The 15,000-nt window shown below is 43.7% G+C and overlaps 2 protein-coding genes across 6 annotated transcripts in view; one reads left to right on the forward strand and one right to left on the reverse strand.

Annotated features, from left to right (window-relative positions):
- LOC123504823 (collagen alpha-1(V) chain-like) overlaps window positions 1-13,465 on the reverse strand; it is a 48,664-nt gene extending 35,199 nt beyond the window's left edge. For all 4 annotated transcript variants that reach the window (XM_045255670.1, XM_045255669.1, XM_045255668.1 and 1 more), the window contains exon 1: window positions 13,039-13,465. In XM_045255670.1, the coding sequence (XP_045111605.1) occupies window positions 13,039-13,114 (76 nt within the window). In that variant the 5' untranslated portion in view covers window positions 13,115-13,465. The remainder of the gene's footprint in view (window positions 1-13,038) is intronic.
- Window positions 1-15,000, forward strand: part of LOC123504826 — a 94,952-nt gene that overhangs the window by 10,585 nt on the left and 69,367 nt on the right. The gene's annotated exons all lie outside the window — the stretch shown is intronic.

The following is a 15,000-nucleotide window of genomic DNA, read 5'->3' on the forward strand; positions in this document are numbered from 1 at the left end:
GACGAGACGAGACGAGACGAGACGGAACGGAACGATAGACGAGAGAAATTGTTTAAAAAAGACAAGCAAAGGACAAGCAGAGACAAGCAGGTATGCAGACTGCTTGAGAGCGCTACCAAGGGCATCTCTCAGACGACGCTTAGGGTGAGAGGAGACAACACTGGTTCTTGTGACGCCGACATGGGAGTATCCTGAGTGGCGGTGGGGGGGGGGGCAAGGGCAGAGGGGAGGCCAAGTTAGATAGCTCGTCTGCCTTCCCCGCTGCACACCCGCCCCCCGCCAACTCTCAACCATAACACACTTCAAGTATAAACTCCACACTACTACCATCACTACCACCTCCATCTCCTCCACCGTAACTGTCGCCGCCTACCCATCATCTTCCCGTCTTCACAATGTAGAATATCACAGTATTGCCACAGAAACTTCACAAAACACCGCCTCGTCCTTGTCGTCGTCGTCGCTACACTAAAATGGACGGACGTCTTATAATATCATTTCACTATTACAGTATGAATAAGAATACGAAAGCAGACCTGCAAGAAGATCTCATACACGCAGCACTATGCTATATCACCATCCTGCAGCACCCAACGTAAGGCTCGGAAAATCCCTCGCAACATCACCGCTTCTTTGACGCAATAGAAGAGGAACACGAAGCAAAGGAGAAAAAAAAAAAAAAGACTCCTCCCCACAACAAAAGGAGAGCTTAACACAACACCGGCTCCCCTGAAGGACATTATGCTCGCCACAACGCCTCCACCTAATTTGCAGCAACGCACGGAATGCACATTATGTCACCCACGAAGACGCACGGACCAACAAAGAACATTCGAGAGAGAGAAAAAGAAAAAAAAAGAAGAAAAAGAAAGAACGCTACAAGAGTCATACTTCACAATGCATTGCAGCAATACAACATTCACGAGCAACACACACACACACACACACACACACACACACACACACACACACACACACACACACACACACACACACACACACACACACACACACACACAAAATAAAATACAAAGCAACACTACCCAAATAAACATGCATTATTTGAACGCTTTATTGAATTGTATGATTGGCGCCTCAGAACACACACACACACACACACACACACACACACACACACACACACACACACACACACACACACACACACGGCCCGGTAGCTCAATGGATAGAGCGCTGGCTTCACAAGCCAGATGACCGGGGTTCGATTCCCCGGCCGGTTGGAGATATTTGGGTGTGTCTCCTTTCACGTGTAGTCCCTGTTCACCCAGCAGTGACTAGGTACGGGATGTAAATCGAGGAGTTGTGACCTTGTTGTCCCGGTGTGTGGTGTGTGCCTGGTCTCAGGCCTATCCGAAGATCGGAAACAATGAGCTCTGAGCTCGTTCTGTAGGGTAACGTCTGGCTGTCTCGTCAGAGACTGCAGCAGATCAAACAGTGAATTACACACACACACACACACACACACACACACACACACACACCGGGAGACAGAGCAATAAACACAAACACCACCACTATCACCACCCTCATAGCACAACACCGCAACATCATCGAGGTTATTTACTAGAGTCGAGGCAAGTCGGAGAAGAATCTTGGTGACACTTCTAACTCAACGGAGGTCAAATAGTCTCCTTAGCGTCCTCCTGCAGGCAGAATGACCTTCTTGGGGCGGCGAGTGAGCGAGTGGGTGGGAGCGAAACGAGTGGGATGGTCTTGGGAGTGGGGAGGACGAGTGGGTATGGAGGAGTTGAGATAATTGACAATGTTTTCACGCCTGTGCGGTTCAAAGGGCAAAAGGAGAGAAGGAGGGAGGTTTATGTGAGTGCTGGTGTTGCTTCGCCTTAAGGGTTCTGGAGGTCATTTCTTGGTGTTGTAGTAGTTTTGGGTGAGTGAGTGGGTGGTGGTATCACGTGTATGTGATATGTGTGTGTGTGTGTGTGTGTGTGTGTGTGTGTGTGTGTGTGTGTGTGTGCAGCAAGGCCCGTCATCATCTAGTTAGCAGCATGAGATTACTCTTTCAAGTGTGTGTGTGACTGTGTTGTGACCACGTGCCCGTTAGCCAAGCCCTCACTGCCTCCACCGCACACAATCCCTCCCGCCCACGACACACTCCTTCCCCTTCGCCGCACACCCGTCCTGCCCACCACACTACACCACACCCACACTCACTCCCTCCCTCCCTCTCACCACACACCCATATTTCTCGTCATGCAAAGGTACAGGCAGTAGGATATTCATTGGTCCTACATCCATCCTCCCGCCCATCCACTCACGCCCTTCTTCCCGGCCTGACAAAACACGGCGCCCTTCATCATACGAACCCTTTTGCGTATGGGGAATAATGTCACGAGATGTTAGTTTTTTGCTTAGCTGCCATACGATGTTGCCTGATCAAGTGTCAGAGAGAGAGAGAGAGAGAGAGAGAGAGAGAGAGAGAGAGAGAGAGAGAGAGAGAGAGAGAGAAATAACAACCTGTATTTTTGTCGTTATGATATTCGTCAACATACTACACTTCTTTCTACCAATTCCGTTAACTTAATGGAAAGAGACATTAATTTCAAGGAAGCAGTTATTCAAGATTAGATGGAAGAGGAAGAGGAAGTGATGATAGAGTAGTATGAAAGAAGAGGAGGGAAGGGAAGGTAGATAGATGAAAAAAAAGAGAGGGAAAAGGGAGAAGAGAAAGGATAAAAAAAAGGAAGGAAATTTTTAGAAGATATGAAGGATATACGTATGTGGGATTGGTACAACTTCGTAGGTACATATAATCGATTTCAGCTTACATGTATTTTGAAGCACACTAATTTTTTCATCTATGTTGACTGTCTTTTTTTTTTTTTTTTTTTTAGGGAAGGGACTGATTGCGTAGATTAAGTTGTTGTGGGAGTTGTTATTGTTGCAGAGGGAGATTATTATTGTTGTTGTTGTTGTTGTTGTTCTATTTGTTGTTGTTGTTGTTGTCGTCGCCCTTTTATCATTGCTGTTATCGTTACCATTATTATCATCATCATCCTTATTATTATCGCAGTTATTTTCCGTATTGCTATCGCTATGTTTGTTGCTATAATTTTTTTTCCTTCTCCTTCTCTTCCTCTTTTTCCTCTCCTCCTCCTCCTCCTCCTCCTCCTCCTCCTCCTCCTCCTCCTCCTCCTCCTCCTACAGTAACTACTACTACTACTACCACCACCACCACCACCACCACCACCACCACCACCACCACCACCACCACCACCACCACCACCACCACCACCACCTCCACCACCATCACCACTAACACCATCACCACCACTACTCTAACCTACTACAATTACTACTACGAAAGAGTTAAAAGTGCAAAAATGCATATCTTTGAGGCTATCCTTTTCTTTTGTTTTCCAGTGTATATTTATTCAGTATTCCTCGCCTTTCTGTATATATGCAGTAATTTTTAGCGAGCTTGTTGTATATGCTTTTCTTCCCATTGTATCGTTAGCTCATGTTTATCACTTTCTTATAATGTAACGTATATGAGAGAGAGAGAGAGAGAGAGAGAGAGAGAGAGAGAGAGAGAGAGAGAGAGAGAGAGAGAGAGAGAGAGAGAGAGAGAGAGAGAGAGAGAGAGAGAACACACCCCAACAGTGGAGGCGAACCGGCAGACAGGGTCAATATTTATGTATTTAACATTTTTGCACACAGACACTCTTACAAATTGAGGAGAAGTGCTTGCATTCTCTCGTGTGCTCTTCAAGACCTTGCTTTATCTTTGTGGAAACACACACACACACACACACACACACACACACACACACACACACACACACACACACACACACACACACACACACACACACTGAGCTTTAGTAAACAAACACGAATGCATAAGATGAACAATACAAGCATTTAATACAATACTTCATTATTATTTGCCAGCTAAGTTCCCCTACCCCCATCCACCCCTCCTCTCTCATAATGTGCATTAACACACACACACACACACACACACACACACACACACACACACACACACACACACACACACATGACACTTTACCCTTCATAAATCCAAAAAAGTTAAGTCAACATTGAATAGAATATGAGACAAAGGAGACCTTCATAGCAGGAAAAATACGAAGGAAAAAAAGTATGAAGAAAGAGGAGAAACATGCAACAACATACATTTCCCGTCTTGCATACAAAAAATAGCAAAAATATGAAAGTAATAAGGGATTACCAAGAAAAGCACTAGGATTATGGAAAACAGAATATGAAGTAGCGATAAAGGAAAAACTCAGTAAGATTCTTCGTAGTGATAAGCGAGAAATAACAAGAGGGTTGGGAGACATTTCAGAGGGTGCTTATCACTAAAGAACCAGTGAAGTATCTGGCTTTAGAAGAAATAGATGATATATGAAGGAGAAAAAAATAAGAGAGTGTGTGTGTGTGGCAGAGGATATGAGACGAAAGGCACATTAATCAGGAAGAGGAAGGAGAAACAAAAAAAGCAAGAAGAGATTTGTAGCTGAAGTGATAAAGAGAGGAAGATTTTGAAAGAAACGTAATGGTGTTCATGGTGGAGGTAAGGAAGTGGCTATAGCAATCCGCGAAGTAAAGGAGAAGGATGATGAGAGGATCGTAAGAAAATTGAAAGGGAGCGGAAGGGAAGGAATATCATGATGTCAGGTAATGTGGCAGGATGTGTAAAATGTGCGGTGAGCGACGATAGATATATTAGACGGCGTCGGTAGATAAGAAGACTTGTTAAGAAGCAAGATTGCAGTGAAAGAGCATAAATCTGCTTGAAAACTTTGTTAGGTGAGAGTAATAAGATGATAAATTTCCATAGGAAAGAACTGTTCTTAGAGAATTGATTGGTTGTTGCTGATCCGAAGGCTTAACTCCCTCGCTACTAAACTATGTATTTTTCCATTGAAACTTTTGACATCTTTTTAATGTATTAATCTTTGCACTCAGTCTCTTAACATTTTAGTAACCTAGATACGACCAAAATTACCATATTTTCTTTTCATCATGTATAGTAACGACAAAGTATTGCGAAGCATTTGCCTTTTTATCCATACACCATTTCATTTGCTGTCCGTCTGTTAGGGACTGATATCAATCAGAACAATAACCTTCAAAGGCAAGTTTGACCCCACTGATTTGTTATTCAAAGGATTAGGGTTTCTGATATTTTAGATCTTATGCTTGACATTTACAATGACAAAAAAAATGGCATTGTTGATGATAAACTGTTTGCAGTTATTCTCCACAAGCAAGGTACGAGAGGAAACCATATTGATTCTTCATGTCCACAAGCAAAAACAACATAGTAAAATGTTCCATGCACTGTGTTCGTCGGATCTTTTAGATAACTTCATGATCATATCAAAGCTATTACTAACTTTGATATATTTAAAGATAGACTCAAGCAACTCTTTTCCATCAACAAAACCATCAGCAATGTCATGTATGTCTTTCATACCATTTGCATTTTTCAATAGTTAATTAGTGTTCCTTGTATCAATCACGTCAGGTAACTATCGAGGTGAATGATATATAAATATTTTTCTGATTTGTATAAGTAAAGTATTGCCGCCCATTATATGTTTGTGTTATCTTGTATATTGTCTCTATCCGCCAAGGAGCAGATGGTCGTCTTACTAATACCTTACAAAATTAACATCATTGTAATATTAAATGTAATTCGAAATTATGACAATAAATTTTGAACTTAAAATCAGACAGATACTGAAATAAAAAGAAAAAGTAGACAACACCTACATAACTTCCTTCATGACCAATGTGTGTGTGTGTGCGCATTTCATCCCATCTACTTCAACATTCAGTCCAGTTATTGCATACTAAAAGGCGGGATGATCTTTTTCTTTTTCTTTTTTTTCTTTATTGGTAGTAATGAAATAATAGTAATGGTGGTGGTGGAGGTGGTGGTAGTAGTAGTTGTAATATAAGTAATAGTCTTTATTACTATCATTGTCCATTACCACCACCACCACCACCACCACCACCACCACCACCACCACCAATCGACACTTCACTTCCTATCCAGTCACTTTGCCTCGTTACATTCGCTCAGACAACACAAAGCAACATAACAGACTATACTTCCACCCATCCCTTGATCCTCCCGCGGTGCTCAGACATATCATTATGCAATTAGTTTAATCGGGAAAGACAAACTCGTGCGCAAACTGATCATTACTGAGGGAGAAAAAAGGAGAGGAGAGGAGAGGAGAGGAGTCGAGTCGAGTCCTGCCGCCTACTTAAGAGTGGCGCAGCAAACCTTACCACTTCTGAAGATAGCAAGCACACACACACACACACACACACACACACACACACACACAGAGAGACACAGACACACAGAGAGAGAGAGAGACAGACAAACAGACAGACAGACAGACAGAGACAGAGACAGAGAGAGAGAGAGAGAGAGAGAGAGAGAGAGAGAGAGAGAGAGAGAGGATAAGAGAGAGAAACAGACAGACAGACAGACAGACAGACAGACAGAGAGAGAGAGAGAGAGAGAGAGAGAGAGAGAGAGAGAGAGAGAGAGAGAGAGAGAGAGAGAGAGAGAAGGCGGTGAATAAAACAGTTGAGAGTCCCTGCATCACATCCCAGTCAGTATCCATTTAAATATTCATCTCTGTGCTGTATCAGAGAATATCTTGTGTGTCTGGCTGTCTTTTTAACTGTGTGGACGGCTGGATGACTGGTTGAGTGGTCATCTAACTGTCTGTTATGTTTTTAACTGACTATCTATATGTATATCTATTTATTTGCCTGCTTATCTGTATTGCTCTCTCTCTCTCTCTCTCTCTCTCTCTCTCTCTCTCTCTCTCTCTCTCTCTCTCTCTCTCTCTCTCTCTCTCTCTCTCTCTCTCTCTCTCTCTCTCTCTCTCTCTCTCTCTCTCTCTCTCTCTCTCTCTCTCTCTCTCTCTCTCTCTCTCTCTCTCTCTCTCTGTTATTTGTAGAAGCATCTATCCTTGAATTTTACAGCAGTTATGTTTCCAATATTATAGTTTGATATTTAACACTGTATAGGTTTTGGATTTCGATACTAAGATACTACGCCCTATGACCTTTTTAAGTGTGTTGTGATTCTAAGAAAGTTATTATTTGTCAGACAGTTGGTATGTTTTTCTGCTCTTTGAAGGCTCTCTCAAGGAGCCTTTCTTGTTACTATGTCTCCTCGTTACTCGTTCATCTCATAGGCACCATTATCACCTTCCGTCTTGTGTTCCTTTACGCCCCGCCGGTAGTCCCTTTCTTTTTTCGTACTCGTGTTTACGTCCTGCCACACATTACCGACGCCCAGTGTAGCTTTTATCTTTATTTTTCCCAGAGCGCCAACGGAATCTCTTTTATTTTGTCTTTCAGAGCCTCTTTTATTTTATCTTTCCGCGCCTCTGTTCACGTCCTTTCCGTGTATCTCATATCCCATTTCTCTCTTTGTTCGTCTGCAAATATTCCCCTTTACAAACTTACGTCTTGGGTCCAAAATTTTAACATTCAATTGCTTATCTATCCTTAATCCCTTCATTGCTATGACTCGTTCTTATATTCATTCTGCTTACTATTTCGTGATTTTATACAGCTTCAGGAACTTATGTGGGGATTGAAATAGCAATGAACTGGCCATTAATTTTCTGATCTACTTAGACCCCTCTTAGTGTAAATATAATCGTCTAAGCATACATGAACTCATGGTAGAAATGCGTCCCAGTAATGAAAGGGTTAATCCCATGTCCCTCTTCTTTCTCTGTTCATCGTTCAGCTGTTAATACCATTCTTCGCAAATTTACTCCCTTCTTCCTCGCTTCCTTTAACTCTCCGTATCCATTTCCTCGTCCTTCCATCATGCAAATCTTAACACCCAATCGCGTTTCTCTCCTTATTCCTCTTTCAATATTGGCGTTCATATTCGCATTCCTGGCTTCACTTGATGTCACACGCCGCTTTTATCGAAATGTTGTCCAGGAATCTATACACTCGCGTCACAAGTAGTGGTGTGTCTGTCTTGTGAATCGTGTTGTTTTCATCTTTCTTTGTGTTAACTATCATGTGTTGCGTCTGTTTCCATATCTCTCTCTCTCTCTCTCTCTCTCTCTCTCTCTCTCTCTCTCTCTCTCTCTCTCTCTCTCTCTCTCTCTCTCTCTCTCTCTCTCTCTCTCTCTCTCTGTGTGTGTGTGTGTGTGTGTGTGTGTGTGTGTGTGTGTGTGTGTGTGTGTGTGTGTGTGTGTGTGTGTGTATGATTTGTGTGTGTGTGTGTGTGTGTGTGTGTGTGTGTGTGTGTGTGTGTGTGTGTGTGTGTGTGTGTGTCTCTGTGTCTCTCTCTCTCTCTGTCTCTCTCTCTTCTCTCTCTCTCTCTCTCTCTCTCTCTCTCTCTCTCTCTCTCTCTCTCTCTCTCTCTCTCTCTCTCTCTCTCTCTCTCTCTCTCTTTATCTAGTGTTGTGTCGTGTTTCTATCCCTCTGTGTGGTGGCATCTAGCGGTACTTGTTGGAGCGCACGTAAATCCTTGCTCTGGACAGACAATGACGTGGTTGTCTAGGAACTTGATAGTGTGTTGTGCTGCTTCTCGTTCTTAGTTGTTTTCGAGTTTTTCCCTTTGTCATTTTATTAAGCATGGTAGAATACATCTTTTTTCTGAGTGTGCATTTTGTTATTTTGTTTGGTAAAAATGAAAGGTTTAGAATTTTCTTTTTTTTTTTTTTTTACTTTTTACTATTTTTCTCCTTAACCAGAGAAGATTAAGATTTGTTTTCAGTTAACCGTGTGCCACTATGGAATTCAATGAGAGAGATAGAGAGAGACAGGTGTAATAAGGAGACTTATTCCCTTGTCACTTGTTCAAGGGAAATTCCTAGAAAGTTTCCTGCTCTCCCGAGGATGAAGTCACGAGCAAAAAGAGTGGGAAATAAGCTCGTTTCATAATATCAGTGTCTCTTTTCACCTCCACACCCCAACTTGTCAGAATGTCTCAAACTTTGTCACTGTATTTACCAAAGAGGAATAGTGAGTTTCAAGATTTTTACTTTATCAAGCAGAGTAGTCTACGAGTTGAAAATTTGTCACTTTATTTGATAACGAAGAATAACTGACTGTTATTTGAGATATTTTTTCTTAATCACTGAGTATACTTTTAGATACTTGGTTAAGCAAAGGAAAATATTCCAATGATACACATAAATCTATTCTTACATATCTATTCTGGTAACGTGCGTGGTGTATTTTTTAATCGAATTCGTGCATGAATTACACAAATTGTAGTTTTCCAGATAAAGTTGTATACTGAATCCAGAGAGAGAGAGAGAGAGAGAGAGAGAGAGAGAGAGAGAGAGAGTGAGTTAGTAAAGAGGTTATTTTTGTCAAGTATCATCTATTACACCAATCCTGTCTTTTTTTTGGTGTGTGTGTGTGTGTGTGTGTGTGTGTGTGTGTGTGTGTGTGTGTGTGTGTGTGTGTGTGTGTGTAACTTTAGTAGTACCTACTCGCTTGAACGAATGTCTGTGTATTCCTCTTTCGAGTTGCGACTCTGTGGAGGAGAAAGTAACCAACCGCTTCTGCTTTCCGTATCATCACTTTCACATAGAATTAGTGACACGAATAAAAAAAAAAAACGAACTACGAAATTAGAACTAATTCTCTCTCTCTCTCTCTCTCTCTCTCTCTCTCTCTCTCTCTCTCTCTCTCTCTCTCTCTCTCTCTCTCTCTCTCTCTCTCTCTCTCTCTCTCTCTCTCTCTCTCTCTCTCTCTCTGTCTCTCTCTCTCTCTCTCTCTCTCTCTCTCTCTCTCTCTCTCTCTCTCTCTCTCTCTCTCTCTCTCTCTCTCTCTCTCTCTCTCTCTCTCTCTCTCTCTCTCTCTCTCTCTCTCTCTCTCTCTCTCTCTCTCTCTCTCTCTCTCTCTCTCGTGTACTTTATATATTCTATCGCTTTAATTTTTTCTTCGTGTTTTTTTTTTTCTTGTTGCCGAATCTCTACTATAACTAGTTGTATCTTCTATCGTTACTTTCACACTAACTGCACTTTTCATCTTACTAAAAGCGTGCCTCCCATCCTCCTACGTTCTGACCTCATATGGTCGCCTTCTTCCTCTCATCCATATTGTGTCCATCTCCATAATGCAAGTGTTGACCATTATTCTCAATCTTTCATTCAGCTCTGGTAAACTCTTGAACTCCCTGCGTGCATCTGTACATCCTAGGTCAGTGCCTTTCTTATATACAAACATTTATTTGATATATCTTATTATTGTTGATCTTATTCATAATCTTGTTACCGAACTTCTACGATTACTAAATAACTACACAGAGGCTGTTGAACCCTATCCCTGCAGCGCCTGATTTCTGTTGTTGTCCTGGCCAGTGAAGAGCGACGGGTGGGTGTGTATGTCGAGGGAGCTTTCGCAGAGACGCGTTCTGGGTCACATAAACACAAGGGTGACTTTATAGGAGAGATGATCATCCTTACAGACTCAGCTTGTGTTCTCCTTCTCTTCCCTTCTTCCTGGGTACAGAGTGTGAGATAGAGCGAGTTTGAGAGAGAGAGAGAGAGAGAGAGAGAGAGAGAGAGAGAGAGAGAGAGAGAGAGAGATTATACATGCAGATAGACATTAATGGATAGGCTGACAGAGATGTGGAAGGATGGACAGTGCGACCTAACGAACTAGCATTTGCACGCGTCCGCGCGCTCACACACACACACACACACACACACACACACACACACACACACACACACACACACACACATTCTTGTTTCACGGCTGGCTAATATCTGGTCTCATTTTTCCTTTCCCTGTTATGCTGCACGACGCATCCTTCTTGCCTCTCCTCCTCCTCCTCCTCCTCTGCCTTTTCCCTACCTTAGGGATTGTCACACACACACACACACACACACACACACACACACACACACACACACACACACACACACACACACACACACACACACACACACACAGAGTGAAAAGTCAATCCAAGATAAATAAACACAGGGACCAGTGACCTACACACACACACACACACACACACACACACACACACACACACACACACACACACACACACACACACACACACACACACACACACACACACACACACACACACACACACACACACACACACACACACACATACATCAGGCTCCACTTACAAACAGTTCCACCCTTCCATCCTGGCTTATCATGTTTCCTATACATGATTAATTAAAAGCCCCAGCCGGCCGAGTTACTGTGGAGGAGGAGGAGAAGGAGGAATGACCAGAAGACTCGTATCATCTCACTTCACTGGTATGCGCATTTTTCTGCTGTTGCTTCATCCTGCATCAGACATCTAAACATTGTTATCGTTAAATATGTGTTGTCTAGCCTTTCCCGACCTCATTTGCGATATATATTTATTGAATGATTCTCCTCCTCCTCCTCCTCCTCCTCCTCCTGCTCCTCTTTTTTTTCTTTCTCCTACTCTTCCTCCTACTTCTCCTTCTCTTTTTTCTTTTATTCTTTTTCCTTCTTCTTCATCTCCTCTTCTCTTTCTCCTATTCTTCCTCCTTTTTTCTCCTTCTTCTTCTCCTTCTCTTTGTCTTCCTCCTCCTCCTCCTCCTCCTCTTCCTCCTCCTCCTCCTCCTCTTCCTTCTCCTCCTTCTTTCCCTTCTCCTCCTCCTCCTCCTCCTGTACCTTCTCCTCTTCCTCCTCCTCCTCCTCCTCCTCCTGTACCTTCTCCTCTTCCTCCTCCTCCTCCTCCTCCTCCTCCTCCTCCTCCTCCTCCTCCTCCTCCTCCTCTACCTTCTCCTCTTCAGTGCGGACCAAAAGCTATCCTTAATGTCTGATGTTTGTGAAAGGATAGCCCATGTCATACAATGCGCCACGCTAGCTTGTGGCGTCTTGGTTTAGTTGCTGGGTTGCAAGGTCACAACTCCTCACCCTGCATCCTGTACCTATTCCCTGCTACGGTGTGAAAGGAGACAGGTTAAATTGTCTTACAGGGAATTCGAACGTCAACGAAAGTCAACGATTTATTAGACCAAAAGAAAAAGGCATAACCATTCATGCGTGTCAGGGTTGCTCAAATCGTTTTTACACTCTTGTTATACTGTGCTTTTAATCCTGAAGTCTGTCATGCTATTTAATTAGTGGTAACGGCGTACTGCAGTGCTCTGTGGCTCCATCGCTTGTCCAGTCAAGGTATAGGTCAACTACGCCACTCCCAAAACCCAGTTGGCTTCACTTAAGAGACATGACGTCACGCTGTGCTTCAAGAGTGCGCAATCTCTATCTGCAAAAAGGAATGGATTTAATTTTTGTGCCATCTGGGTGGGGTCTTGTGAAGCCGTTCATTAGTAATGTGAGACAGTGTATGAAAATGATAACCTTACCCCGCAGTAAATAAAATTTGAATTATTTAAGAGAAAAAGTATAACTTTTTCCTCTTGTGCAAAACAACATTTTATGTTTTTCTATACACCCACAAGCCACGGTTAGGGTTAAGAGGCGACTGTTTGTATTTCTTAACGGTCGAATTACAGAGCGGACGCCTGGCGGTGGATTCACTGTAGTGCGTCTTAGAATCATAATTTGAGGGTGCCGAGAGCAGCCAGCGTCTGGCCTTAGGCGAGGCGCGCGCGGCGTCCAATGGCGACAATCTACTTTTGGAAATGTGCGCCCATGTTTTCTTGGTTTTGATTCCCCTCAATTTTTTTCAGCATGGAATTGTAATTTATCGTGTTCCAAGTTTACGTTATCAGTACGAGGAAGCAGTTCGGTACACCTGACGGGAATTTTCCCTAGTTACAATTGACCTTAATTTAACATTTCCTGAAAGTTCAATTCTCTATCTGTTGATTTTTCCTTGATTGAGTTACGGGACCGGGATTTATTGCTGCTTTATTGTAACATGCCTGAGCATGACTCCTTCTTACAAATTGCAGTGCCTTTAACCCCCGACACTTCTTGGCTGACATCCTTCCTGGTGTGACCCGGATTGACCTTGGTCTTGTGGGAAAGAAGGAAAGTACTCACCCGCGTCTGCATGCCGGTAGATCCACGCCCATATCAGTCCCTGAAGAATGAGACGGAGGCGCTGGGCCCTGTCCATGGTAGCGAGAGTGGCTACTCTCAGGCCTTAGAGGTGTCCGCGCCACGCCCGCATAGCGCTCCCCCTCCCTCACTCGTTCCTCACCATGACAGGACCCGGTATGGCAGTCTTCTCTGCCCTGCCGCCTGTGCCCAAGACCCGCAAGTGCCTTTGCCCAACCTGTCGTTCCTCGCGCCAGTGCACGCCCACACCTTACGTCACTGCCTTTCCCCGCCCCTTTGCGCTTCCCGAGACCTTGGGTTCAGACACCCTCCCAAGGCGGGCTGCTGCACCGCTGAAGGATTCTCAAGGCAGCAGGGGACGCGCAGACGTGGATCGTGCGAGTGGCAGCGGGGTGAAGGAAGAGCCACGGTGGCACTGGGCGCGGGTGCCACTCGTTACACCTGCACCACCCAGCTGCCTCACCCACACCCTCCGCCATGCCTTTCTCCCTCCCGTCCAAATCTCTACCCGCTCCACGCCCCACCTAGACAGACCCCGCTGTCTTCCCTTCCCGGAATACTGCGTCCATTCTTGTTGTAGAAAAGAAAAAAAAAAAAAAAAAAAAAAAAGGTGTTCCTTACGCCTCAATGGCGGTCTGACCTCCGTAACCTCTACATTACTGGAAGGTTCCCTACGACACGCAACTCGAGTCGCCCGCGAGCCCTTAGTAGACAGACCGTTAATTTGGTGGTTTCTTGCAACTATTGAATTAAATGCGTGGGTGAGAGGGGAGGTGACTGTGTGTGTGTGTGTGTGTGTGTGTGTGTGTGTGTGTGTGTGTGTGTGTGTGTGTGTGTGTGTGTATGTGCTTTTATGGGTGTGTTTGTGTGTGCTGACTCTCTCCCATGCATTACTCATTAAACTCGTAATTACAGTTTATTTGCATTTTTAAGCATTTAGCGCTCTTCTTCCCCATCTGTTCACATCTACTAGTTGAAGTGTATGTTCATGCATAATGCACCAAATTTTTTTTTTTTTTTTTTTTTAGTGTGTGTGAATAAGTCTTTAAATCTGCATTAGTCTGATGTCTTTTTTTTTTTTTTTTTTTCTGCTCATCTCCTGTAACTCTGCTCCTCGTCACTGAATGCCTGGCTTATGATTAACTGGAGTCTTTGCTTCGCCCCCGCCCATCCAGAAACTTTTGAGCACCGGTGACGTGATAGTGGTGACGGTGGTGGTGAGGGCGAACGATGGGGCTTTAAGTGGAGACGAGGGGGGTCATGAGACGCAGGGAGGCGCCAGCATTGCTCGCCTCGCTAATGTATCTGTCAGGTTGTGTGTGTGTGTGTGTGTGTGTGTGTGTGTGTGTGTGTGTGTGTGTTTATTCATCCATCCATCCATCCATCCACTCGTCTGGTTCTCTCTGTCTGTTTTCCTGCCTTTCTATTCTTCGGTTTGCTCTTGCATATGGTAAAAATAAATAAAAAGAAAATAGAATAAAAAAAGAGATATTGAACCACTTTTACTGTGTGAATTGTGGTGTTAAAAATGAGGAGGTAGGAAAGGAGAACTCCATCACAGGAAGCTTAAGGCAATGTTCAATTTAGTTTCCCTTCCCCCTCCCAATGCCACGGCGGACAAGACAGTGAATCTCAAATCCCACGGGAACTTTTGCTATTTTTAACTCATCTATTGCATTTATGTATTCATGGTTTCCTCTGTTTTATCAGTGGAGTGCAACCGTGAGAAAATCCAAAGGTGTGTGTGTGTGTGTGTGTGTGTGTGTGTGTGTGTGTGTGTGTGTGTGTGTGTGTGTGTGTGTGGATGGATGGGTGGGTGGATGGATAGGTAGGAGACTGGATAGGATGTATTGCATTAAATTTTTATTGCTCGTCCATAGAATCAGGACAAAAAGTGTAGCTTAGTAATCAAATCTTCTTTTAAAAAATGTAAAAGCTGTCCTG

This window comes from Portunus trituberculatus, chromosome 17 (assembly GCF_017591435.1).
Source record: "Portunus trituberculatus isolate SZX2019 chromosome 17, ASM1759143v1, whole genome shotgun sequence".
NCBI classification, from domain to species: domain Eukaryota; kingdom Metazoa; phylum Arthropoda; class Malacostraca; order Decapoda; family Portunidae; genus Portunus; species Portunus trituberculatus.